The sequence below is a fragment of the Xenopus laevis genome, chromosome 8S, assembly GCF_017654675.1.
Source record: "Xenopus laevis strain J_2021 chromosome 8S, Xenopus_laevis_v10.1, whole genome shotgun sequence".
Lineage (NCBI taxonomy): Eukaryota > Metazoa > Chordata > Amphibia > Anura > Pipidae > Xenopus > Xenopus laevis.
This window is the reverse complement of record NC_054386.1, coordinates 78000559-78026436: the sequence shown is the minus strand read 5'-3', so window position 1 is coordinate 78026436 and position 25878 is coordinate 78000559. Positions and strand designations below refer to the sequence as shown.

The following is a 25878-nucleotide window of genomic DNA, read 5'->3' as shown; positions in this document are numbered from 1 at the left end:
CAGCTGAGGAGGACAGAGGTGGGTGGAACAATTTCACACCTGCCAGCAGAACATAGGGAGAATAGATGTTTATTCGCAGGCACTCGGAAGGAGTGACATTTTAATAATGAGCGTTTGTGCTTGTTAGTATCAGCACTGAGATGAAATGAAAGCAAGGCACATTATTGGTATACATTATGGCAATCTGGGATAAACTGTTTGCTTCCAACTGTCTCGTCAGATGCAAAATGCCACAAACAGTTAGTCACAGTGTCAGCTTGGCAACACACACACTCTAAATTTGTATCATATTTCATAAGGTCTAGGAATCACACATTGCGTGTCTGAGGAACGAGACGTTCCAGTGTTCAGCTATTCTGCGCTGTACAATAGCCTCCGCTGCGAGGGGTGAGGGTGCCCTGCCAATTTCAGCATTTCCACATCTAAGTCATTAGAGAAAGAAATATGTAAAACAGTTTAATGCGGCAATCTGACAGTTTTATAAAAATGAGCCGGCTGTTAATGCTTGTAAATGTGATGTGCTGTATTGGTTTAGCACCCTCTGCTTGTTCCAGGCTTCTCCATAGCTTGCGAGTTAAAAAGAACATGGGGGAGGGAAGACTGGGAGAGGAGGAGGAGGGAGAGGAGAGGGTTGATTCCTCTCCAGCAGCACTGAGCTGTCCAAATCACAGAAATAGACACAACTGGAGGGGGTATGGAGACAGATCCATCATTTTATCAGCTTCCTGAAGCTTAAAAGACACAAGGCAATGTCCATCAACAGGTAATTTTACTCTCACCTTTGCATGCGTTTATTCCAGGGATGAGAATCATTTTCATACACAGGACAGAACACACTGACATATAGCTGTTTGTATATGTGCACTGCCGCTCACAATAATACCTGTGCAGCTGTGCAAATAGGTGCCTTAGAATAATGTATACACCGTGTTTTTTTTAATGAAAAAAAGCTATTGTCTAAATGTTTGTATTGATGTCTTTAGGCCTTTCTGGTGAAGAAATGGATATAGTCAGAATGTGAAGCCCTGGTTTTTGCTCAGTGGCCTCCTGGATGATCTGTGTGGGTGATGGATGCACAATCTACATATGGAACTCTTTCTAAGAGCCGCCTGGATCATGCTGCCATAGAATAGCACTCCAATGCTGCTCTGGCACACAGTCTGAGCTAAAGAACCTACCCATCCCACTCTGGATGGAGGTCTGAGTGAGGCTTGGTCACAACCATGCAGAGGTTGAGTGAGCGAAGGGTCACTGGAAACCAGAGTCACTTTCCAGCTGAGCAAAACTCATCCTCTATGCCTGACACCATTCTCAGGATTATCCTCATCATTTCCCTCCTTTGTCTTTCTTTATTTGGGAACATAATGCTCCTGGTGGTTTTTCATCGAAAGCCTCAGCTGCTCCAGGTAGCAAACCGCTTTATCTTCAACCTGCTAGTAGCTGATCTTCTGCAGACAGTCTTGGTGATGCCTTGTGTCATCGTTACCTCCCTCCCTGATATCTGGCCCTTGGATAATGGTCTCTGTGGGGCAGTGGTGGTGCTGATGCATTTATTTGCATTTGCAGGAGTAAACACTATCACTGTTGTCTCTGTGGACAAATACCTGGCCATAATCCATCCATTGTCTTATCCCACCAAGATGACCCCAAAGAGAGGAAGCCTTCTGATATTTTGCACTTGGATTTTCAGTGTCCTCCAAAGCACCCCTCCTCTTTATGGCTGGGGGAAGGTGGAATTCGATTTACAGAGTCACTACTGTAAAGTGTTGTGGGCTTCAAGTTACTCCTACACCATGATCAGTGCTCTGTTTTCCTTTATCTTGCCAGTAAGCATTATGTTGGCATGCTATGGAATGGTTTTCAGAGCTGCCAGGAGGCAAAATGCATTAGTGCACCCAGTCCAGGCAAATGGATGTGACAAGTCTGAAAGCTCTAGATCCACTGCACTAAACGCACTTGACAAAACAACTCACCACCGACCTCTCTACCACTGCAAAGCAGCCAAGGTTATCTTTGCAATCCTGTCATCCTACATCATAAGCATGGGTCCCTACAGTATACTCAGCATTGTCGCCTCCAGTGCCAATTCATACATTCCAAGATGGGTAACCTCATTAGTTCTGGTTCTATTCTTCCTTCAGTGTTGCATCCATCCTTATATATATGGTTATATGCATAAAAGCTTGAAAAAAGAATTCCTTTTGCTCCTACATGGGTTTTTCTGCAAGCAGGTGCATCCACAAAACACCATAGTAGACAGTTATATTATCCTAACAGATGGCAGGATCTTTCCATCACACTTTTCTGCTGGTCCTACAGTCAAATTTCTGGAGGAGGAGACTACAATTTCTGTCATTACTGGAAAGAGTATGAACAATCTAAAACTTAAAGACAGTAAAAAAGAAACTAGCTCAGTCAATCTGACCCCAGAAAGGAAGCCAAGCCAACAAAAAAGGGTTTCTGATATACCACAACATATTAAATGTTAGTGTACTACATATAATGCGCAGGTTTCCATGTCTGATTTTAAAGGGATCCTGTCATCGGAAAACATGTTTTTTTCAAAACACATCAGTTAATAGTGCTGCTCCAGCAGAATTCTGTACTGGAATCCATTTCTCAAAAGAGCAAACAGATTTTTTTATATTCAATTTTGAAATCTGACATGGGGCTAGACATTTTGTCAATTTCCCAGCTGCCCCTGGTCATGTGACTTGTGCCTGCACTTTAGGAGAGAAATGCTTTCTGGCAGGCTGCTGTTTTTCCTTCTCAATGTAACTGAATGTGTCTCAGTGAGACATGGGTTTTTACTATTGAGTGCTGTTCTTAGATCTACCAGGCAGCTGTTATCTTGTGTTAGGGAGCTGCTATCTGGTTACCTTCCCATTGTTCTTTTGTTTGGCTGCTGGGGGAAAAGGGAGGGGTGATATCACTCCAACTTGCAGTACAGCAGTAAAGAGTGATTGAAGTTTATCAGAGCACAAGTCACATGACTTGGGGCAGTTGGTAAATTGACAATATGTCCAGCCCCATGTCAGATTTCAAAATAGAATATAAAAAAATATGTTTGCTCTTTTGAGAAATGGATTTCAGTTCAGAATTCTGCTGGAGAACCACTATTAACTGATTCATTTTGATGTTTTTCCCCATGACAGTATCCCTTTAAAGAATCTGTTGAAGGTTAAAGCAAAGCGTGTGGCTCTCATACTAGCTGTTGCAAATTCATAGATTAGTTTTGCTACAAAAACTGAAATAAAAATTTTCTACAATAAAATCATACAATCTATTAAACTTTGTTTAGTTTACCTTATGTTAGTAATAAATAAATTGTGTTTACTCTATAGGGATTAGGAACCTTTTGTGCCAATGTACAGTCCCTTGCAATCCAAGGTACCCAGCCAGCAGCAATCTGAGAGTTTTGTGAATTGTAGTTCTGCAACAGCTGGAATGTCAAAGGCTTTTTAGTTCTATAAAAGTGCCAGACCCTTAAATCATATATGCAATAATTGAGACCAAGGATGTCCAGTTTGTGGCTTTCCAGTTGTTGGTGAACTACAGATCCCAGCATCCCTTAGAATCTTTCAGCTGTCAAAAGGCCCTGAAGGATGTAGCTAAAATAAACTCAATGACAACAGGTTGGACAGCTTTGATCCCAATACAAATACCAATGTTTAGTACTTCCCAGTAAAAGCAGAACCACAGATGGAGTATTCTAACAGCTTGTACAAAAGCATTCAATAAAATGAATTTCTTTTCAGAAAAAAAAGGCTCACAGAAAGCATGTCATTCATGGGGAAACAATTTCTTACCTTTGTACTTGTTTTATGACCCAATGTTATCATTTAACGGTAAAGTAGGAGCTCATTGTTGGAAATAAATAATGCTATTATACTACTACTGCAATGTGCATTTGGATGGGGACTGCCATATTTTTTTTTCAGTTATGAAATGTTATATGAACAACTACATAGAAATTGCCTAGCTATAAGCCATGACAAAAATGTTCTTGAAACCATCATCTAAGCAAGCTTTTCGCCCATCAAGCATTTGCAACTGTCAGCCCTAAAAATGCTGTTTAACTACAACCCCCAACACCCTCTATGGGATTAGTAGTCCAACAATATCTTGATCCAAATCTTTGCTTGGTGAGACATTATTAAATAACCAATAAAATAGAGAAGAGTGAGGGACGATTGAAGTATCGAATTCTTCTAATCATAAAGAGGGATGCAGACTATTCGTCTGATGTTTGCTTATATTTTCATGTATTGTATACTCTAATAAGACAAGAAATGGCAGGCAAGTAGATGTAATTGCTCTATAGAGGCGGATATTTACTTTACTTTTAATAAGAAGAAAATAATCAATCCAGCACAAAAATGATCATTTGTTACATTTACTGGGTCGATTGCATTGTATGCATTTTCCTAAGTAATCTAAAATCTCAGCAGTTAGAAGTATCCAGGTGGTCCTTTGGCTACAATGCATTGTTAAGATAATTTATTATGGAGTGCACAGTTGGCTGGGAATGCTGGGAGCTGTATTTCAGTCATAGGTCCTTCACTTCACAAAGTTCATTCTTTCTGCAGAACTCTTATCAAATGAAGGACATCGATGCAATGCTTGTAATTTATAATTGAGGTAAAAAATATATACCAAAAAAATGATTACAGTACATAGAAGGGTTGGCCACATTCATTTCATAGTATACAGTAGGTATCTGCATATCTATAGGCAAGACAAAAAAAGGTTGTTAGTTAGTGATGGGTGAATTTCTCAAGTTTTGATTTGCTGAAAAATCCACGAATTTTCCGTGAAATTCGCAAAACGGAGAAAAATTCGCAAAACTGCACCGGCATCTAGTTTTTGACACCGGAGTCTGTTTTTGATGCCGGCACAAATTCACTGGTGAAAATCCCCTGGCGTCCATTTTTTCTTTGGACGCCGACGAATTTTAGCTGCGGTTTTGCGAATTGCGGCAATTCGCCGCGAATTCGCGCCTGCTGAATAAATTCGCCCATCACTATTGTTAGTTCTTTAAGCAAGGAATTCAGGTGTAATATCTCTCTTGTCTAGAGCATTTGGGAATCTCTATTGCCAACAGTCATTCTACTTACTGCTACAGACAAGTTATTGACCGCTTTGCCTCCTTAGAACCTGCAGAGGCGACAGCAGCTGTCAAAAAGGAAAATCGCTTTTATTATTCACACAACCTGTGAGAACCTACATTGATACTAGGGGGCACATTTACAAAGGTTTAGAATTTCGAAGTTAAAAAACTTCGATAGTCAAAGTGTTTTTTAGATCGAAAACGGTAGTTTCTGAGCAAAATTAAAATCTCTCGATTGAACGATTTAATCCTTCAAATTGAAGGATCATACAAAAAAAAAAACTTTGACTTCTAGAAACTTAGCGAAAGACTCAGAGAGGTTCTAGGAGGTTCCCCATAGGCTAAACAGCAATTCGGCAGGTTTAAGGTGGCGAAGTGTCAAAGTCAAAGTTTTTTAAAGAGACAGTACTTCGATTTTCGAATAGTCGAATTTGTGACGTTTTTTTCAATTCAAATCGAATTTTGGCCTATTCAATATTCCAAAAATTAATCTGAAATTAAAAGTTTTTTAATTCGACTCTTAGTAAATGGGCCCCCAAGTCCAATCCAAATTTAATGTAAAGCAGAGAGATCATCCCATTGCTATAAGCACAGGGCCATCAGTCAATGCACAGCTGTATAGGCTCAAACTTCTTCATAGCAATCTGATTGATTGCCCCCCTCCCCCCAGTGTGGCCTTACATTGTTGAAGACAAGTTGTTCAATAGCTATCCAGCTTTAAAGTGGAATGCTACCACCTAAAATGCAATTCAGTCAGGTGCCTGCAGAAAGTGCCCAATTCTGCAAGGGCCTAAATATAAATACAGAAAACAAAAAACTGCAGCGTGACAGTTGTGCTTTATTAGCACCAAAGAAGATATTAATGTTGCAATGTTTTAGGCCTAACTGCCAATAGCTGAGCATTTGGTTGGATATCAGAAAGTCAGCCCGTGTGTCACTAAGGGTAGGACTCCTACGAGCATTTTTGTCGCAATCCGAGGAGCTGCGACAAAACGCATGCGACAAAAATAAGGTAAGTAATAGAATTGTCGCATGGTGTTGCAGCGTTGATCCGACTGCATCCGACAGTTGTGTTGCGTCGGATCAACACTGCGACACCATGCGACAACTCTATTACTTAACTTATTTTTGTCGCATGCGACAAGTCGGATCGCAACAAAAACGTGGAGTTCTACCCTAAATCAACAATACAGTTGAACAATTGTTTGTGTGGTTGTACAGAGCTTTGATAAGAACTGCTGAAATTGCTGATGACCCAAAATAAACCTTAGGAAGGGTTTTTCCCAAGAAACCTATGAAGGTTTTTACATTTTCTTGTACTTTTAATGCTCCCAGATGGTATTAAACAATATATAACAAACAAATAACATTAGGAGTGGGAAAGTTGCAAAAATTAGTGAGTACAAATTTTGTGTCTTATTATTATTATTCATATATAATAATAATATGTTTAAAAATGTTTGCTTACCTTAGTTTTGTTTTAATTCTTAAAAAATGTTCCTGTCATTTTTACCTTCTGGATTCTAGAAACATTTATTCTATCAGTTTCTCGGATAACCGTTTCTTTAACCATTGTAGTTTACATTGGTCTGTTGATTCTTTCCCAAGAGAGTATTCTGAGAGGTGTATTTGTTTAACGACACTGAAAGACATTCCATTTATTCCCATAATTTAATCCTGAGAAAAGCCCTTTCCGGTCTGCGAGTTAAAGAGATTCCCTGAATACCTTAAAGGAAAGTTAGAGATCCTTAAATGAAGGGCCTTTGTAGTCAGTCTTTTTATAATTAAGCCTCTGGGACCTAACAGACGGATTTCAATGGAAGATGAATGAGATGTCGCATATACAAATATTAAAGTCATATAAGAATATTTTACAAATTGTACGTAATGCCATATAAATATAATTATTATGATATTTTGATACAGGTATGTAGCCTGTTATTCAGAATGCTCAGGACCTGGTGCTTTAAGGATAATGGATCTTTCTGTAATTTGGATCATCATACCTTAAAGGTGGCCATATATGGGCCGACAAAAGCTGCCGTCAGACAGTGTCGGCAGCTTATTGGCCCGTGTATGGGGCCCCCCGTTGGGCTTCCCCGATCGAGATCTGGCCGAAAGTCGGCCAGATTTTGATCGGATGGGATGAAAAATCCCGTTGGATCGCGGCCGCATCTATTCGTTGATGCGGTCCCGCGATCCGACCGCCCATTACTATTCATTAGAATCCGATCGTGGGTCCCTAGGACCCACGATCGGATCAGCCCGATATTGCCCACCTCAAGGTGGGCATATCGGGGAGAGATCCGCTCGTTTGACGACATCGCCAAACGAGCGGATCTCTCCGTGTATGGCCACCTTAAGTCTACTAGAAAATTATGTCAACATTAAATAAGTCCAATAGTCTGGTTTTGCTTCGAAAAAGGATCAATTACATCTTAGTTAGGATCAAGTACAAGCTACTGTTTTATTATGAGAAAAAGGAAATCAGTCTTAAAATTTGAATTATTTAGATAAAATGGAGTCTATGGGTGGTGGCTTTTCCATAATTTGGAGATTTATGGATAATGGGTTTCTGGATAATGGATCCCATACTTGTATTGTAAATAAGAACTAGGACTAACCTGTAAAATACAGATTTATAAAATGTGCTTACAGATGTCACATGTGCCACAAGACTGATCTTTTGTATTTATGATAAACACCGCACTAGGGGCAGCGATTCAGCTGAAACTGAGTGTTTTTAGCAGGATTCAGATTCTGTTGAATCCAAGAGCCTGGCTGAAGTGAACCTGAACCTAAAAACCATCTGACTTAAGGTTACATGATTAAGAGAATCAGAAATGATTCCTGGTTTGGATATGCAAATTTGCGTTTGAATTTGGTTCAGGATTCGCCCAAATCCTTCATGAAAAATTCTGGGTTTGCTGAATCCTTAAAAATAGGGATTTGGTGCATCCCTACAATGTTCCCATCTCCTTTAAAAAAGGAGGATAAAGTCATCTCTGATTCTGTATACTAAGGGGAAGGGGGTTGATCCCCCTGAAATATTGTACAGAAGTCTGCTAGTAAATGTAGCTGTTCTGATCATCGTTACAACAGGTAAAATGTGAGTTCCATGATTCTGCCTATATGGTTTACGTAGTGGCTTGCCAATGGGGGCTCCCAGCACCACAATACTTAATCCATTGGGTGTTCCCATCTCTGACTGCTATGGCCTGTAGAAAAACATTTGGCCTATGAGCACAATTTCTTGTTTATTTGTTATAGATTTGGCCACATCCTTGTCAAGATCATTCAAAACCTGGTGATCACTGTGATGTCCAGTATTTTTACCTGCAAATTGCAGGTAAAACTCTTCACCACCACCAATATCTTGTAATTTCTGTAGCAGATACAAAGTGCCTTTCAACTGCTTCAATTTTCTCTTTAAAATAACACTTCAATGGGTTTTGTAAAAAATTAGACTCTCCTACATACTCAGCGTAATCCTTACACGGCTGCTTACCTAAATAACATCCAGTCCAGGTGTCTTGATTCTTCTTTTTCTTGTCTAATGTTAAATAACTTGGTAGAATTTATACTGACTAGACAGAACGTATGGTATGAACAATTACCTAAACTTTCTCACCTTCCTTTTATTTCCTGGCCATCCCCTGGCAGCATAACAATTTGGGTTTTATCCCTGTACTGGTCGGACACAGAAGGGTTAACAAGCAACCTTACAAATACCCACCCCCTTCCCGCCCTCACCAGTCTTTTTTCCTTCTGTCCTGGCCGGACCGGGGATTTGTATGCTCTACCCACTTGGTTCTTCGGGACCAGATTCCAGGCACAGTTTTTCATGCACTTTCTCTGCCTGAAGCCCCTCCGTTGTGATCGCCATAGCGCCTTCTCAGGAGTGGGTCCCTGTACAGCCGGGGGGAGGTTGCGTCTGTAGTGGCGCAAGAAAGCATATACGTCATCAAAGGGCGCCTTATTTTGCCTCCGAACGGGTGCAGTTTTGCCTTTGCACCCGCATTGACGCATCTGTGATGGATCCGGCTGCCGAGAAAGCTGCTACCTCGAAGGCTTCACGGTGGGTTTAGAGCTACTGAGTGTTTTTGCGTCGAAAAAAGTGCATTACTAATTGGGTGTTTGTCACTCTAGGCTTACTTCACCTGTTGAAGATACTGCCAGGAAAAGGCAAAGATCTCAGGATAAGGACATTAGAGCCTGTAAAGCCTGCAAAAAGCCTACATTACCGGGCAAGAGATTATGTGGTGACTGTATTGCAGAGATTTTGGAAGGTGACGCTGATATTCCACCTGCTCAGAAGCGTATACCTGCTCAAGACATTCCTTCAACGTCTAAGGATGCTTCTCAGTCAGACTTATTAGCCTGGATTAAACAGGCAGTAGCCTTAGGAATTCAAGAGGCAAAGGGTTCTGAAAATCAGATGCCTGCTGACCCGCATTCTAATCAGATTGAGGTGATTAACTCAGACTCTTCTTCTTCAGATGAGGAGGAAGAGAATTCATTTTTTGATATGAAATTTGTTCCAGACCTTATTAAGGCAGTGAGACACACATTAGTCCTTGAGGAGCAGGACCAAACAGACACAGGTGTGTTTTTTGCCAGGAAGAAAAAACATGTCTTCCCAGTGCATAAGGAGGTGCAAGATGTCATTTCTGCAGAATGGCAAAGGATGTCTAGGAAAGTTCCGGTAGAGGCAAAGATGGAGAAGCTATATCCCTTTCATCCAGAATCCCAGGAAATTTGGAGCAATCCTCCAACAGTTGATGCTCCAGTAGCTAGATTGTCCAGAAAGACTGCACTACCAATAGACGATGTTTCCGCCCTGAAACAGCCAATGGAGAGAAGGATGGAAACAGAATTAAAAAAGTTATACATGATGACTGGAGCCATGTTGAGACCGGCAGTATCATTAGTTTCAGTGATCAAGGCCCTGTCAATGTGGATAGAGGATTTAGTGCAGAGGACCAGAGAAGGGGAGCCTCGTGAGAAGATTTTGGCAGCTCTGGAGGATCTGAGACTGGCGACATCTTTTTGCCTGGGGGCCGCTGGCGATTTAACAAGATTGTCTGCGAGATCTATGGCCTCATCAGTAGTGGCTCGTAGAGCCCTTTGGCTTAAGTACTGGTTTGCAGACACTGCCTCAAAGAATGCATTATGCAGGCTACCATTTGAGGGCAAGATGTTATTTGGCAAAGCTTTGGAGGATATAATATCCAAATCATCTGGAGGAAAGAGCACATTCCTTCCACAGGCTCCAAGGAGATTTAAAGATCCCCCAAAACGTCAATCAGACAGGTATTTTTCAAAGAAAAAGGACGACTTTAAAGCTTATAGGCCTGGTAGGGAGACTTTTAGGTCATCATCTTGGAAGACAGGGCAGTCTGGTTTTTTTCGAGGTGGAAAGGCCAAGGCCCCAAGATCTCCCAAGTCCCAGCAGAAGTCACAATGACGGGAGGCCTGTCCAGCTTCCAAGAGTAGGAGCAAGGCTTCTTCAATTTCAGGAAGTCTGGGCGAGACATTTTCAGGACTCCTGGGTTCTGTCCATTGTGAGAAGGGGTTACCGGCTGGAATTCATACAGAAGCCAATCCCTCACAATTTTTTTGTTACCCCTTGGCCACGATCTGTGGCGAGCAGGGAAATTATGAAGCAATACATTTCCGACTTACTTCTCAAGGGGGCAGCAGTAGAGGTTCCATTAGAAGAGAGGGGAAGAGGATTTTATTCCCCTCTGTTTCTGGTAGAGAAGGCTTCAGGCGAGATGAGGCCCATTTTGGATTTAAGGAAGCTGAACAAGGGACTAAAGATCCAAAGCTTCAAAATGGAGACGATTCAGACTATAAAGGCAGCCATACACAGGGGAGACTGGCTTTGTACAATCGATTTGAAGGACGCCTATTTGCATGTGCCGGTGGCCTTAGAACATCAAAGGTTTCTTCGTTTTGCAATAGGTTGTCATCATCTACAGTTCACTTGCCTGCCCTTCGGGCTGGCCACATCTCCCAGAACATTTACCAAGGTGCTGGTGCTGGTTATTGCAAAGCTTCGAGAAGAGGGTCTAGAATTATATCACTATCTAGACGACCTCTTATTAGTGGCAAGACAAAAAGACATCTTAATACAGCACAGAGACAAGGTCAAAGCAACTCTCCAAGAGTTCGGATGGATTCTCAACGAGACCAAAAGTCAGTTGAGTCCAGTCCAAAGATTAACATACTTAGGAGCTTCTATAGACACAGTCTTAGGAATGATATCTCTTCCTCAGGCAAGAATCTCCAAGGTCAGGGAGATGACTTTGACCATGCTGGAACTAGACTATCTATCTGCCAGACAATTAATGAAATATTTGAGCTCCCTGACATCAACAATAGGACTGGTCAAATGGGCAAGATGGCAAATGCGCCCAATCCAGCGTGTATTCTTGGACCAATGGAAGCATCAAGAGTTGAACTGGAATCAGACAATATGGTTGCCTTGGAAGCTGAAGCATCATCTGCAGTGGTGGGCAACTCTGTTCAACCTAAGGAGAGGAATGCCTCTGCAGGAGCCGGAATATGTAGAGCTGTTCACCGATGCTTCAGGTCAAGGATGGGGAGCCCACATAGCAGATCTGTCAGTCCAAGGGACTTGGGCCAGGGAGCTGTCCTATCTTCCATCAAATATCCTCGAGCTGAGGGCAGTGGCATGTGCACTTCAGGCTTTCAGGAAAGAGCTACAAGGTCACTCTGTCAGAGTCCGCTCGGACAATGTGGCAGCAGTCACATATATAAAGAGACAGGGAGGCACAGGGAGCCTCAGTATGATGACAGAATTACTTCCGATCATGGAGTTTGCTCAAAATCATTTACTACACATCACTGCTCTTCATATACCGGGAGTAATGAATGTACAGGCAGATCTCCTCAGCAGGAGGCGGATCGACGGTGGAGAGTGGAGTCTTCACCCAGAAGTATTCACTATGATCATAACCAGGTGGGGATGCCCGAAGGTAGACCTGATGGCTACAGCCTTGAACCGGAAAGTGAGGAACTTCTTCTCCAGGTTCCCTTGTCCCCAGTCGACAGCAGTGGATGCGCTAGTCCAGGATTGGACAGGTCTATGTGCATATGTCTTTCCCCCCTTTCCATTGATATTCAGAGTTCTACAGAAGATCTTTTTCACCAGGATGGAAGCAGTGGTGGTACTTCCAGACTGGCCACGTCGCCCGTGGTATCCATTGTTGAGGAGGATGGCGGCAGACAATCCCTTTCGCCTACCAGACAGGGAGGATCTTCTGTCTCAGGGGTCTCTGTGGTATCCGAACCCCGCCAGGTTGAACCTGATGGCTTGGAAGCTGAGAGGGGAAGGTTAAGACAACAAGGCTGTTCTGAGGCTGTGATTAACACATTGTTGAGGTCAAGGAAGGCAAATACGTCTCACCGGTATTACATGATCTGGGAAGTGTTTCAGGCATGGGCAAGTGAGAATTTTGTGGATTTGTGGAACCCATCAGTGCCAAACATTCTTGAGTTCCTACAGTCAGGCCTAGAGAAGGGTCTGAGCCTGAGTACACTCAGAGTACAATTGTCAGCATTATCCGCGATTCTGGGAAGAAGATGGATAGTGGAAACCTTGGTTTCCAGATTCTTTCAAGCAGCAATCAGGATTGTTCCACCACTTAAGCCACTCACTCCGGTTTGGGACTTGCCTTTAGTCCTGAATGCTCTTGTGGATAGCCCTTTTGAACCTCTTGAACAGGCCACACTATGGAATGCCACCCTAAAAACTGTCCTATTAGTAGCTCTGACATCAGCCAGGAGAGCATGTGAGCTACAAGCTTTATCATCTAAGCCTCCTTATACTATCTTCAAAGCGGATTCAGTGGTCCTTAGACCGATATTACAATTCCTGCCTAAGGTAGTCTCTTCTCTGCACATGAATGAGCCGATTGTTTTACCAGCCTTCATTCCGGAGGTTGGGACACAAGAGGAATCGAGATGGAGATCTCTAGATGTGCATGCCTGTCTACGGATGTACCTCCAAAGGACTGAGGGCATCAGGAAGACTGATAGGCTGTTTATAGTCCCAGCAGGGGCTAGGAAGGGAGAGGCAGCCAAAACTGCAACATTGAGGAGATGGATAGTGACGGCAATACAGAAATCCTATAAAGAACAGGGTAAGCCGGTGCCTGAGGGGATCAAAGCACATTCCACAAGGGCCGTTGCATCGTCATGGGCAGCAGAAGCAGGAGCACAACCTGAGTCAATTTGCAGGGCTGCAACATGGGCTACTCCAAACACATTTATTAAACATTACAAATTAGATATTAGATCTGCGTCTTTGGCGCAGTTTGGACGTTCAGTACTGCAGGCCGCAGCTGTAACCTAATTAAATTCTGTTATCAAGCATCATTCAGTTGCCCTCCCATTTAATTGCTAGGGTACTAACCCAAATTGTTATGCTGCCAGGGGATGGCCAGGAAAAGAGAAAATTAATTAATACTTACCGAGATTTTCTTTTCCTGGCCATACCCCCTGGCAGCATGCCCACCCTTTTCATTGTCCGTCCAGTACATCAGGTAAAGACTGGTGAGGGCGGGAAGGGGGTGGGTATTTGTAAGGTTGCTTGTTAACCCTTCTGTGTCCGACCAGTACAGGGATAAAACCCAAATTGTTATGCTGCCAGGGGGTATGGCCAGGAAAAGAAAATCTCGGTAAGTATTAATTAATTTTCTCTTTTCTTCTTCTTCAGCTAAAAACAAAACACACTGGGGCAAATTCACTAAGCACCGAGCACTTCGCCAGGCCAAGTTTCTCCAGGGCTCCGCTAATTCACTAATATCTAAAGTTGCGCTCAGCGAGGCGAAAGGTAGCGTTGTTGCACTAGCATTTATTCGTCAAGCAAAGCGAAGTTACACTAGCAATGCCTAATATGCATACAGCGCCAAGTTAAAGTACAATGGACGTATATGTAGCAGCAAATACATTACACTACACAAGCCTGGGAAAGCTTCATAAAAGAAAATAGAATTGTTATATTGCCCTATACATGTACCCACTGTATAGTTTCGGTGCCATATGTTAGGGGGGGAAGGAGGGTACCCCCAAAAAAATTTACGATCTTTTTCAGCCTATCACCCTTAAAAAAGTAAAAGACGCCAGCGTTTCTTTTTTTGAAGCAAGTTCTATCTACTATCTAGCACTTCGCCTGGTCTGAGGTGGCGAAGGCAAGTCTGACGCAAGAGGTAATGTTCATTAAAATGCACAAAATAGTGAATTAGCGTAGTTACGTCCCTTTGCCATATCGCAACTTCGCCTGGTGTAAGGGTGCGAAGTAGCGCTAGAGTGGGTCCACTTCGCTAGTGAATTTACACCAGCACATGTAAGTAAATCGGCGAAGTAACGAACTTAAGTCACGCTGGTGAATGTTCGCTAGCGTTAGCCACTTCGCCCTTTAGTAAATTTGCCCCACTGTATTTTATAATATGTGTGCAATAAAGGACCAGTTTGCCAGACACATCTTGGAACTAAATTAGTAGCTGGCTAGTATCCTACATCAATCCAAAGCAAATCTGCAGGTTCAGTACTAATTCTAGAAAAACTAGATTCACTGACCTGCCATGAGAATGAAAAACAGCTTAATATATAACATTTCCACAAGCCAATGCATTCTCCATGTTACACAGCGTATGGACTCCAGTTAGTTTGTAAACATCCTTCCTGAGAGTCAGATATTAAAAAAAAGAGTCAAGTTCTATATGCTGGAAAATGTTGTGTCTGGGTGTTGTTTTTTTATTATGTAATTAAAGGTTTTTAATGCAAAGTTTTTGACTGGGTGCCACATACAATTTTCAGAAGAAAAGAAATGTATGAACAGGTTTTCTTATAAGCCTTTAAGGATTCAGTCTTACATGTTTTTAGGAAATAAACAAAGAAAGAAAAAAGAGAATTGATTCTGGAGGTCACTTGATATCTTGTACCAAGAATAGGGCTCCCACATGTCATGGTTTTCCCATGACTCCCCCTTTTTAAGACACTGGGTGCCACTGTCAGAATGCTAAATGTTTTAGTTCTCCTAGTGTCCCAGCTTTGCTTCAGTGACTTATCACTAAAAACAAGTTCTTGGGTCAATATGTGCTCGTTGCATCTCCATAAAGTTGCACCTGGTGCCACTGCTTCCCATATGCTTCCTCTTCTAAACTGAGCACAGTTGTTCTTTATTGACACAGGGAAATCTGGGAGTTATACAACCTCCAAACCAGGCAGTTCATTGTTTCTACAGCAGCCTGGGTTATAATGTTACCAAAGAATAAAAGATCAGACAGCTCAAGGCAGACTGCAATGTGGTTTATTTTAGCAGTGTACACAAAATACATGTTTTGGAACAAACCTTTTTATTAAGGCATTTGATAAAGTCATGGAATCATGCTGGGGTACTTACTAAAACTTGACTTTTTCTCACTGTAATAAAAAAATTTTGACCAAACTGCCAAACTCGAATCCCCTTAATTTATAACTAAAATAATATATAATTAACAAATCGGTTGAGAATAAAGTTGCGACAAAATCATGCGTCAAATAGAATCAAGCGACTTTTTAGATTTGGTGCTTGAATCATCCGACTTTTTTGACCTGTCGTCCGAAAAAACTTTTTCGGATTATTCAACGAAAATCAGCCGAAAACCCTCAAAGAGCCTGAAGGCAAGAAACATCTTCAACTTGTAACAGGGATATCTGCCATTGACTTTTACATGATTTCTGCAGGTTTTAGGTGAAGGATTTTCATATTCGGATTTTAGCAGCTTTGGAGCATAATGAATCTCGAAAAAGAATTTCCTCTAAAAAATACATTTTTCCCCTTTACAAACTCGATCAGAAAATTTGAGGTTTAATAAAAAGGCCCCATATTGTGCTCAAATTAATTCAACATCAATTAAAAGTGCTAAAATAAACCCCATGGCAGTCAAAAGATATTGCCTAGAGCTTTCTTCTATCCTTTGGTTATCTTCTATAATTAAAGGTGAATCACAGACACCTGCTATCTGCAGCTATACCTTACATTTAAAAAAACAGCGCCATAACTTGGGACTATGATCTGGTCGACTGAATATAGTGGAAATGTCACACGTTCTGAATGCTGCAAATAACACCAGCCGGACTTTTTTTTAGCACAATTAAAGTGCAAACACAACAATAACTATGCTGGAAATCATGGGGGGGGGACGCTGTACACCATTTTGGAAGTGCCCAAGCTGGCTTCAGTTTATATGTTCCAGTTCAAGACTTTATTCTGACTTTGATATCCTGGTTTTTGACCCTTGACTATGATTCCTGCTGCCTGCCTTGAACCCTTTGCCTGATTCTGACCACGAGTTCTCTAAATCCCTGCCGGTACCTCGCTTACGGACTTGTTTCTAGTTACGCACTTCCTTGTTGGTTTCCGCAGCAGAAAGGTCCCCAAAAGAGCTTTGGTGAACACTGGAATGCACAGGGTCCACCTGTGCATCTGAAGATACCCATCACTGTGCAAGGTTTTTGATAACGTGAAAGTTACACATATTTTGTAAGGAAATGCATCAGGAAATATCTTGAACAACCGAACAACAACAAATCACAAGAACAGAAAGCAACAGCTTTTAAAATCTACATTTCATTGACTGCTTTATTATGGATGGTGGCTCTGTTCTCTAGTGATGGGTAAATTTATTCGCATGGCATGAATTTCTGGATTTCGCAGACAGCGAATGTTTTCGCAAAGCTGGAGCAAAAATTCACCATGGGAAAATTTGCTGCTCATCAAAATTGTCACACATCAAAATTATTTGGGCGCCCATTGACTTTAATGCATTCGGACAAAATAGTTGGGCATCATAAAATTGTCACTCATGTCAAAACTAATGCTCATCAAAATAATTTTGATGCCCATCGACTTCAATTCGAATTTTTTTTGTAGTTTCGCAAATTTCTCGGCGAATCGAAACGGAACAGATTCGCCTACTAATGATCTCAAATAGATGTCCCAGAATGTGAACATAAATAAATGGGAAAATATATATATCAGGGAGAGTTGAGACTCTTGCAGTTGATGCTTTTGTAAACCCCCCCTGTGACCATCCAATGCTCCATGCATTCATTCAGGTCTTTGTGATATTCATTGGTTTCTACAAGAAGCTAACATAGGTAACAATTACCAGCTGCTTTCAAGACTGAAAACTATTGCTTTGGTGCCTCCTTCTGCATGAAAAGATTCTAGGCCTCAGTGGAATTTCCTTATACGGTAATTAAAAAACCAGACGTGCTGCAAAATGTCATTCCCGCTGCTAATATTAAAGTACAATTCCCACTGCTGGCAAAAAAAGGTGAATTTTATCTATGTGCCATTACATGATATTTACCTAAACTAGGCACTTTACAATTGCTTAGATTATAACTTACTTTAGCCACATCATCAGCTACTTCATCCCGTGATCACACATACATATAACAGGCTCAAGGCCTTTGCTGCAGACGGAGGCACTCCACAATATATGTGATGAACTCAAAGCACTTTATTGGTACACAGCCTCATGCAGGGTACAGCTCTGGTTGCCTACAAGGGTATTAATCACACACACACACTTGGTACTCACTCACAGACATTGCATTCTCCCACCTAAAGCCTCCAGGGTCCTGGTCAAGTAAGAAACATTTGCAGGAGTGTCATTAGCTGTACAGGGTCCCCTTCTTACTAAGGAACTTTTATTCTCTGCCGTGACCTCACTTATAAGGCCCAAGCTTCTTCCGTGTGCTCTCTACGAAACTATACATGAACACTCAATTCCCTGTCAATTCCCTAGTCACCTCAGGGCTCTAGCCCAACTATTACTCCTTGTTGGGACAGCAGGCTGTCCATGCTCACTAGCCCTCTCTATCTTTTACTCCTAATTGAACTCACTTGCTGCTGCTGTCCACTAGCTAGCCCTATGGGCCAAACCTTCCCGATGCTCTGGCCACTATGGTTAGGGTTGCCACCTTTTCTGGAAAAAAAATACCGGCCTTCCTATATATTTATCTTTTTTCCCCCCTTTTAATAACATTGGGATCAACCATCATTATTACCGTCCAGGCAAGTAAAATACCAGCCATGTGGCAACCCTAACTATGCTCTGTTCCTACTGCTTACTCTTCCTGGCCAAAACAGAGGAAGTGCTCCAGCATAGCACTGTCTTATATAGGCTCTCAGGCGGGTTAGGTGCCACCTGCAGGCTGAATTACAGCATACTATTTACACAATTCTTTATTTTTATCCCTTTACATACAGAGATGTACCACACATTCCAAATGATATCAAAGGAATGGTACAAATGACAATTGGGCATTCATACACCTAGGCCTATAGACTGTTTATCCCAGTCACTATTTTACAATCAACCCAACATTTTGGGTTATTTTCTAAAACGTTTCTCATTTTATTAAAAATAAATTCACCCAAACTCCCATCCACAATTTTACCGTATTTATCAAAGAAATAATTAGAAAAATTTGGTGCAGAAAAAGACTCAAATCGTGAAAAATTTTGAATCGTACAAATTTTTTGGATTTGATGCCCGAAGACATTTTGCATCAAACAAAACCCAGTGCAGATCATGATATCTTTCAATTGTAAAAGGGACATCTGCCATTGACGTCTACATGACCTCAACAGGTTTGAGATGGATGGAGTCAATCCCCTTGACAAAGGCTGTTGTGCAGAAATGTTGGACCATTCTCATTTTTTGGCAGGTGTATCCACTCCTTGTGTCAGGCTTGGCCACAGGTGAGTGGCTGGTAGTTAGGAGCCTTGGTGCTGTATAACACGAGTACAGCGGGTATTTGAGGTTTTGATAGGCCGGAAACATGTTATGCAGAATAGTATTTTAATAATGAAAAGTATGACAAAATAACAGAGGAACAAAAGATAAATAATATAAGTTCTTACACCAGGTTGGTTGTCAAGGGCAGGCAACAATTAAGCAAGTCCGAGAAACAGGCTGAGGTCGGGGGCAGGCTGATGGCAAAACAAGTCCGTATGGCAGGCCGAGGTCGGAGGCAGGCTGATGGCAGAGAGTAGTCCAGTAAACAAGCCGAGGTCAATTACCAGGAGATCAAACAGAGCAGGTAAGGGAACTGTTGCAGAGAACAAAGGCACAGGGAACAAGGCAGGAATCTCAGGACAAGCAGGAATCTCAGGAACAAAAGCAGGAATCAGGAGTCACAGGAACAAGGAGTACGCAGGATCTAGCTTGGGAGCTTCAATGATCAAGCACCGGAGTAACATTACTAACAGGCTTATAAAGGCCCTTAATTAACATATTACCAACACCTGGTAGAGCAAGAAGGAGGAGGAGGAGGTGAGCAAACGTAAAAGGTAGAACGTCTTTAATCATACCAATAGAAGCAGGTTCCAAAGGTCTCCAGTGGCTCAATGGAATAATGCAGGAGCTTGTGAGAGTATAGTTCAGAGTTCGATCCCAGGTAGTTCCTGACATTACCCCCCCCTCAAGGATCGACCACCGGGCGATCCCAGGATCTGGTGGAACCTCCCTTATAGCAGAGTTCTTGATTATAGTCCACATATTGTCCAACAGAAAATTATAGTTAAGATTAGCAGAGTACATAGTGAATAAGGCAAGGAAACATGAACATTGTGGCATGTGGATAAATTGAAATAAAGAAAAAGCACATATGAAAAAACTCAATCTTAGAACAAAACAAATAAAAAGAAAGTTGCTCCAAAAATAACCCAAGTGGAGGAAATGGCAAAACTTGTGGAACATCAAAATCAGGGGCCAGGACCGGTAGAATGGCAGAAACATGAGCCACTGCAGGACAGTTGCCAGGAACTTGAACCGCTACCAAGAAAAGGAACCAAAACAGATGGGCTGACAGGAACATGAGCGGCAGAGTTGCCAGGAACTGGTACCACAGCAACGAATGGACAGAGCCAGGAGACAGGATAAATAAATTATCAGAAATGGGAGCCAGAGCAGGAACATCAGCCAGGTTGGAAGCTGTAACAGAAGAGTCGCCAGGGTCGGAAGCCAGATCAGGAGAGTCGCCAGGGTCGGAAGCCAGATCAGGAGAGTCGCCAAAGTCAGCCATCAGAGCAGAAGAATCAGCCAAGGCACCCATTACAGGTGGCGGACCAGCAGAGGCACCCATTACAGGTGGCGGACCAGCAGAGGCACCCATTACAGGTGGCGGACCAGCAGAGGCACCCATTACAGGTGGCGGACCAGCAGAGGCACCCATTACAGGTGGCGGACCAGCAGAGGCACCCATTACAGGTGGCGGACCAGCAGAGGCACCCATTACAGGTGGCGGACCAGCAGAGGCACCCATTACAGGTGGCGGACCAGCAGAGGCACCCATTACAGGTGGCGGACCAGCAGAGGCACCCATTACAGGTGGCGGACCAGCAGAGGCACCCATTACAGGTGGCGGACCAGCAGAGGCACCCATTACAGGTGGCGGACCAGCAGAGGCACCCATTACAGGTGGTGGCTTGCCCAGGACAACAGGAAGACCATCATGAACAGCAACAAGACTGGTAGACTCTGGAGCACCAGAACTATCAGATCCCGTAGCAGGTACGGCAGGTCTAGAAGTGGATTTGTCCTTGGGCCCAGAGGCCACAGTACACAGGTCCTCACAGACTGAAGCCGGCAAGGCTGCTGGCTCGGAGGCTGGAATCGGCAAGGCTGCTGGCTCGGAGGCTGGAAGCGGCAAGGCTGCTGGCTCGGAGGCTGGAAGCGGCAAGGCTGCTGGCTCGGAGGCTGGAAGCGGCAAGGCTGCTGGCTCGGAGGCTGGAAGCTGAAGTACTGGCACAGGAGCTGCAATCGGGACCGCTGGCACAGGAGCTGCAGACTGGAGGGCTGGCACCGGGGCTGCAGACTGGAGGGCTGGCACCGGGGCTGCAGACTGGAGGGCTGGCACCGGGGCTGCAGACTGGAGGGCTGGCACGAGAATGGACAGAGGCAGCTTTCGAGGAGCCGGCACAGGAACAGGCAGTGGCACAGGTTGAGGCAGCCGTTGGGATGCAGGCACAAAGGCTGGAAAAGACTGGGGAGCTGGCACAGTTATATTAGAAAAAGAAACAAATTGAGGTTCAGGCCTGAGACTCAGAGAGGCTGATACAGGATCGGTAACGGACATGGTAGCAGACTGAGGAGTAAGTAGAGAGTGGAAGACAGGCTGACACTGGGAGACTAATCGGCCCTTGAACCTAGTGGTAAATGCGGTAGGTATTTCATCCTCATCCGATTCCACATCTTCCCAATCTTCCTCATCAGAAAAATCTGTACAGTCCTCTTCAATAGAGAAATTCTCCAAATCTTCCTCATCCGATATATTACCCCAATCAACTTGGAAAGAATCATCTACCTCTGAATCTTCATAGGAAAAGGTAGTAACAGGTTGACAAGTACTTGGTCTTTGTAACTTGGAGCAAAAATTAGAAAACCTTGGAACAGGAGGGGTGAGCTGGAAAGGCTTGGTTTGTTTAACAGAAGAAGAATCCTTGGAAGAAAATAAATTGGAAGCAACTGGCCACAAATCTCCGGTAAATGTTGCCTTTAGAAAAGATAGAAAGGAACAGGGGTCCTCTAAAAAATGAGCTTCTTCATCAATACATGCCTCAGCCCACTCCAAGGCCTTACCTCCCAAAAGAAACAGAATAATTAACTTGCTTATCATATTATCAGGGGCTTCTTTGACAAATGGAACCATAGAAAACTTCTTGCACAAATCAAGTAGATCATGAAAGGAATCATCTTCACCCTCATACCTTTTAATGGAGGAAAGCCATTATGCAGATTGTTGTAGTTCAGACTGCACAGCAGAGGTGTCACCAGCAGGCTCCTGATTAAATGGCTTGATCATTCTGTCAGGCTTGGCCACAGGTGAGTGGCTGGTAGTTAGGAGCCTTGGTGCTGTATAACACGAGTACAGCGGGTATTTGAGGTTTTGATAGGCCGGAAACATGTTATGCAGAATAGTATTTTAATAATGAAAAGTATGGCAAAATAACAGAGGAACAAAAGATAAATAATATAAGTTCTTACACCAGGTTGGTTGTCAAGGGCAGGCAACAATTAAGCAAGTCCGAGAAACAGGCTGATGGCAAAACAAGTCCGTATGGCAGGCCGAGGTCGGAGGCAGGCTGATGGCAGAGAGTAGTCCAGTAAACAAGCCGAGGTCAATTACCAGGAGATCAAACAGAGAGCAGGTAAGGGGAACTGTAGCAGAGAACAAAGGCACAGGGAACAAGGCAGGAATCTCAGGACAAGCAGGCATCTCAGGAACAAAAGCAGGAATCAGGAGTCACAGGAACAAGGAGTACGCAGGATCTAGCTTGGGAGCTTCAATGATCAAGCACCGGAGTAACATTACTAACAGGCTTATAAAGGCCCTTAATTAACATATTACCAACACCTGGTAGAGCAAGAAGGAGGAGGAGAAGGTGAGCAAACGTAAAAGGTAGAACGTCTTTAATCATACCAATAGAAGCAGGTTCCAAAGGTCTCCAGTGGCTCAATGGAATAATGCAGGAGCTTGTGAGAGTATAGTTCAGAGTTCGATCCCAGGTAGCTCCTGACACCTTGTTTTCTTTTTCTACCTTGTATATACTGGTGGGTGTATATGTGTTTAATGTTATGTACACTGATGTCCTTTGATATAACATTGTTGTAATTGCCACATTAACTTTATATAAAGAAAAAAAAATTGTGATACCCGTGTCTGAAAAAAAAGTTCATACTTAACATATGGTATTGAGATGGAGTATTTTCAGATTCTGACGTTTAGCAGCCTCGGAATGTTTTCACCTTTAAAACCCTGACCAGAAAACATTGAGTTTTAATAAATAAAGCCCCTTTATGTGTTGAATGTTTTATCCAAAAATACCACTTGGTAAACGAGGAAAACCTTACTGATTCAATATGTAATGTAATATTTTATAATCAAGGATCACAAATGTTGTCATTAAACCAAAAATATATTTTATTCCAATATTAGAGGACAAGTCTAACCATTGCCACGTAACCCTTTCTTTGGCCCATTATGAAATTCCACCCTGATGTCAGCCATTTATAATGACTGCACTCTCTGTTACCTTTTAAAGGTTGTGTTTACCAAGTTAACAAGACTATAATCATTAGTAAGCTCATCTTTATAGATCATTATCATTATAGTTTAGTGATGTTTAGTGTAATGAGACAGCTAAGTGATATATTTTTTTTCCTGAATGCATTGCATTAATTCATAATGTTATACAGAGAACTCATTTGAGCCCATGGGTAAATTGGGTGCAACAAAACACCACCGAATTCTGCAAGTGGACACTTATTTAACCATTTGGCTTTTGGATGTTTTTTTGCTTTTCAATATATATTCATGTCCACCAAAAATGCAGCAAATAATTCTGTGGGAAAAGTGAAACTGCCATTGCTGCAACAAAAGCAAAGAGTGTACTGGTTAACCTATTCTGTGTCCCATGGAGCTTTCCACGATTGTACATAATATAGAAACATCAGAAGGGAAGTTTATCTTTAGTAAAATCCTTTCTATATTCTATTCAACGTGAACATTTTGCCAATGGTGATTACATTTAAAAAAAAATCTTATGATTTAGCCAATCATTGGGTCTAGCTCCATCTTGTAGAAGAAGTGGGTTGCTGATTGTCTGCTCTACTAAATGCAAACTTCAGCAATTAAAATCCAAGAGGAGTCATGGCAGTATAACTTCAACCAGGGCCAGAACTAGGGGCAGGTAAAAGATCCTAGGGTGCCAGTGGTGGGGAGGGCTAAGCACATACTTCTTCTGTCTGCCTTCACCTAATTCTGGGCCTGGGTGAGAGAAACGCTGGTCCTCTGTGCATTTTGTCACTCTCCTCTTTGCCTGCTTGTCATTGGGTGGGGCAATCAATGATCGTCCTTGCTTTGGATGCCATCTTGAACTGACCTAGCACTGCTCTTAATTGTTATTGCCCCTTAAAGCAAGTGACTCCTCCTTCTTTAAAGGGAACTTTTACAACTACAAAAAAAATCAAATAAACTGTAGCAGATCTTTCTTTTTCACAAATAGATTTTATTAATAGTTACAATAAATTATTTGTAAATACAATAGTTTATAATTATAGCATAATAGGTTTTTTTTATTGTTTAAGAGATATATATATTTTCCATCACTGGAATAATTCCTGCACATGTACTACAAACTGCCTCAACAGACAACGATGATTCTATTTCCCACATGTCTGCCACCTTTCTTTGTATTTTTAATATACTAGATAGATTTATGTATCACTGTCAATCTGTATTTGGTTGTTCCCCAGAAAAGAGACAGGAAAACTTGCTAAATGACTTTCTAAACATAATAAAATATATAGAAAAAAAATAGGTACAAGTGAAAAATGTAATCAAAGTCTGAGATAAAATCAAGTGTAATGAAAGGGTGGATAGTTTGACATGACATTTGCATACAATTAGGCAAACGGAGCAGCCAATGTCTGTATGGACACACCAGTAACATCAGATTTGTGTTGAAGAACCTACATTCTATTTAATAAATGATTTTTAAACCAACCAGTGATATACAATATCTGATTATCAGCCTGGGAGATGGGGCTTTAGGTAGGAAAGGGATGGGCTGACTGGCAGATCCATGAGGGTGAGTTTACAAAGAAAAAACCCTGATCTGCTTAAAGGGATCCTGTCATCAGAAAACATGTTTTTTTTCAAACGCATCAGTTAATAGTGCTACTCCAGCAGAATTCTGCACTGAAATCCATTTCTCAAAAGAGCAAACAGATTTTTTTATATTCAATTTTGAAATCTGACATGGGGCTAGACATTTTGTCAATTTCCCAGCTGCCCCTGGTCATGTGACTTGTGCCTGCACTTTAGGAGAGGAATGCTTTCTGGCAGGCTGCTGTTTTTCCTTCTCAATGTAACTCTCAGTGAGACATGGGTTTTTACTATTGAGTGTTGTTCTTAGATCTACCAGGCAGCTGTTATCTTGTGTTAGGGAGCTGTTATCTGGTTACCTTTCCATTGTTCTTTTGTTTGGCTGCTGGGGGGGAAAGAGAGGGAGGTGATATCACTCCAATTTGCAGTACAGCAGTAAAGAGTGATTGAAGTTTATCAGAGCACAAGTCACATGACTTGGGGTAGCTAGGAAATTGACAATATGTCTAGCCCCATGTCAGATTTCAAAATGTAACATAAAAAAATCTGTTTGCTCTTTTGAGAAATGGATTTCAGTGCAGAATTCTGCTGGAGCAGCACTATTAACTGATTCATTTTGAAAAAAAAAAAAAATTTCCCATGACAGTATCCCTTTAAATTTTGACAGCCACAAACAAGTGTACACTGTAAGATCCAGAATCATTCACATGTGAGTGCTGCAGCTGTTACAGTACTTTTATGGAAAATTAGGCCACTTTTTATTAGCACCAATATTGCAATTGTATTTGATATCAAATTTGGTAATGAACTCGTACGTTAGCACCAATCGACTGACCCCTGTACTGCAGGCTGTTTTAAAAAAATGTTTATGTTCCTTATTAAAATTCATAGGGCATGATGGATTTGGTTATAATGATCTAGCTTCATGCTCTGTGTACACTGTAGATGAAATTGCTTGGCAACAGTGCAAATTATAGCTACCAAGGCTTGTTACTTCTGCATCTGCCTGGTAATGCAGGGGTTATTTGGTATAAAGCAGAATGCAATTTTTTATAGTCCTTAATCAACAG

At 42.1% G+C, this 25878-nt stretch overlaps 1 protein-coding gene across 1 annotated transcript; it reads left to right on the top strand.

The window, feature by feature from the left end:
- The first annotated feature begins 610 nt into the window (after positions 1–610).
- gpr101.S (G protein-coupled receptor 101 S homeolog) lies at positions 611–2595 on the top strand. The gene is made up of 2 exons (XM_018233839.2): positions 611–763; positions 984–2595. Exon 2 carries the CDS (start codon positions 1224–1226, stop codon positions 2487–2489), a length of 1266 nt encoding a protein of 421 aa, XP_018089328.1. The 5' UTR covers positions 611–763; positions 984–1223; the 3' UTR covers positions 2490–2595.
- The last annotated feature ends 23283 nt before the right edge of the window (positions 2596–25878 follow it).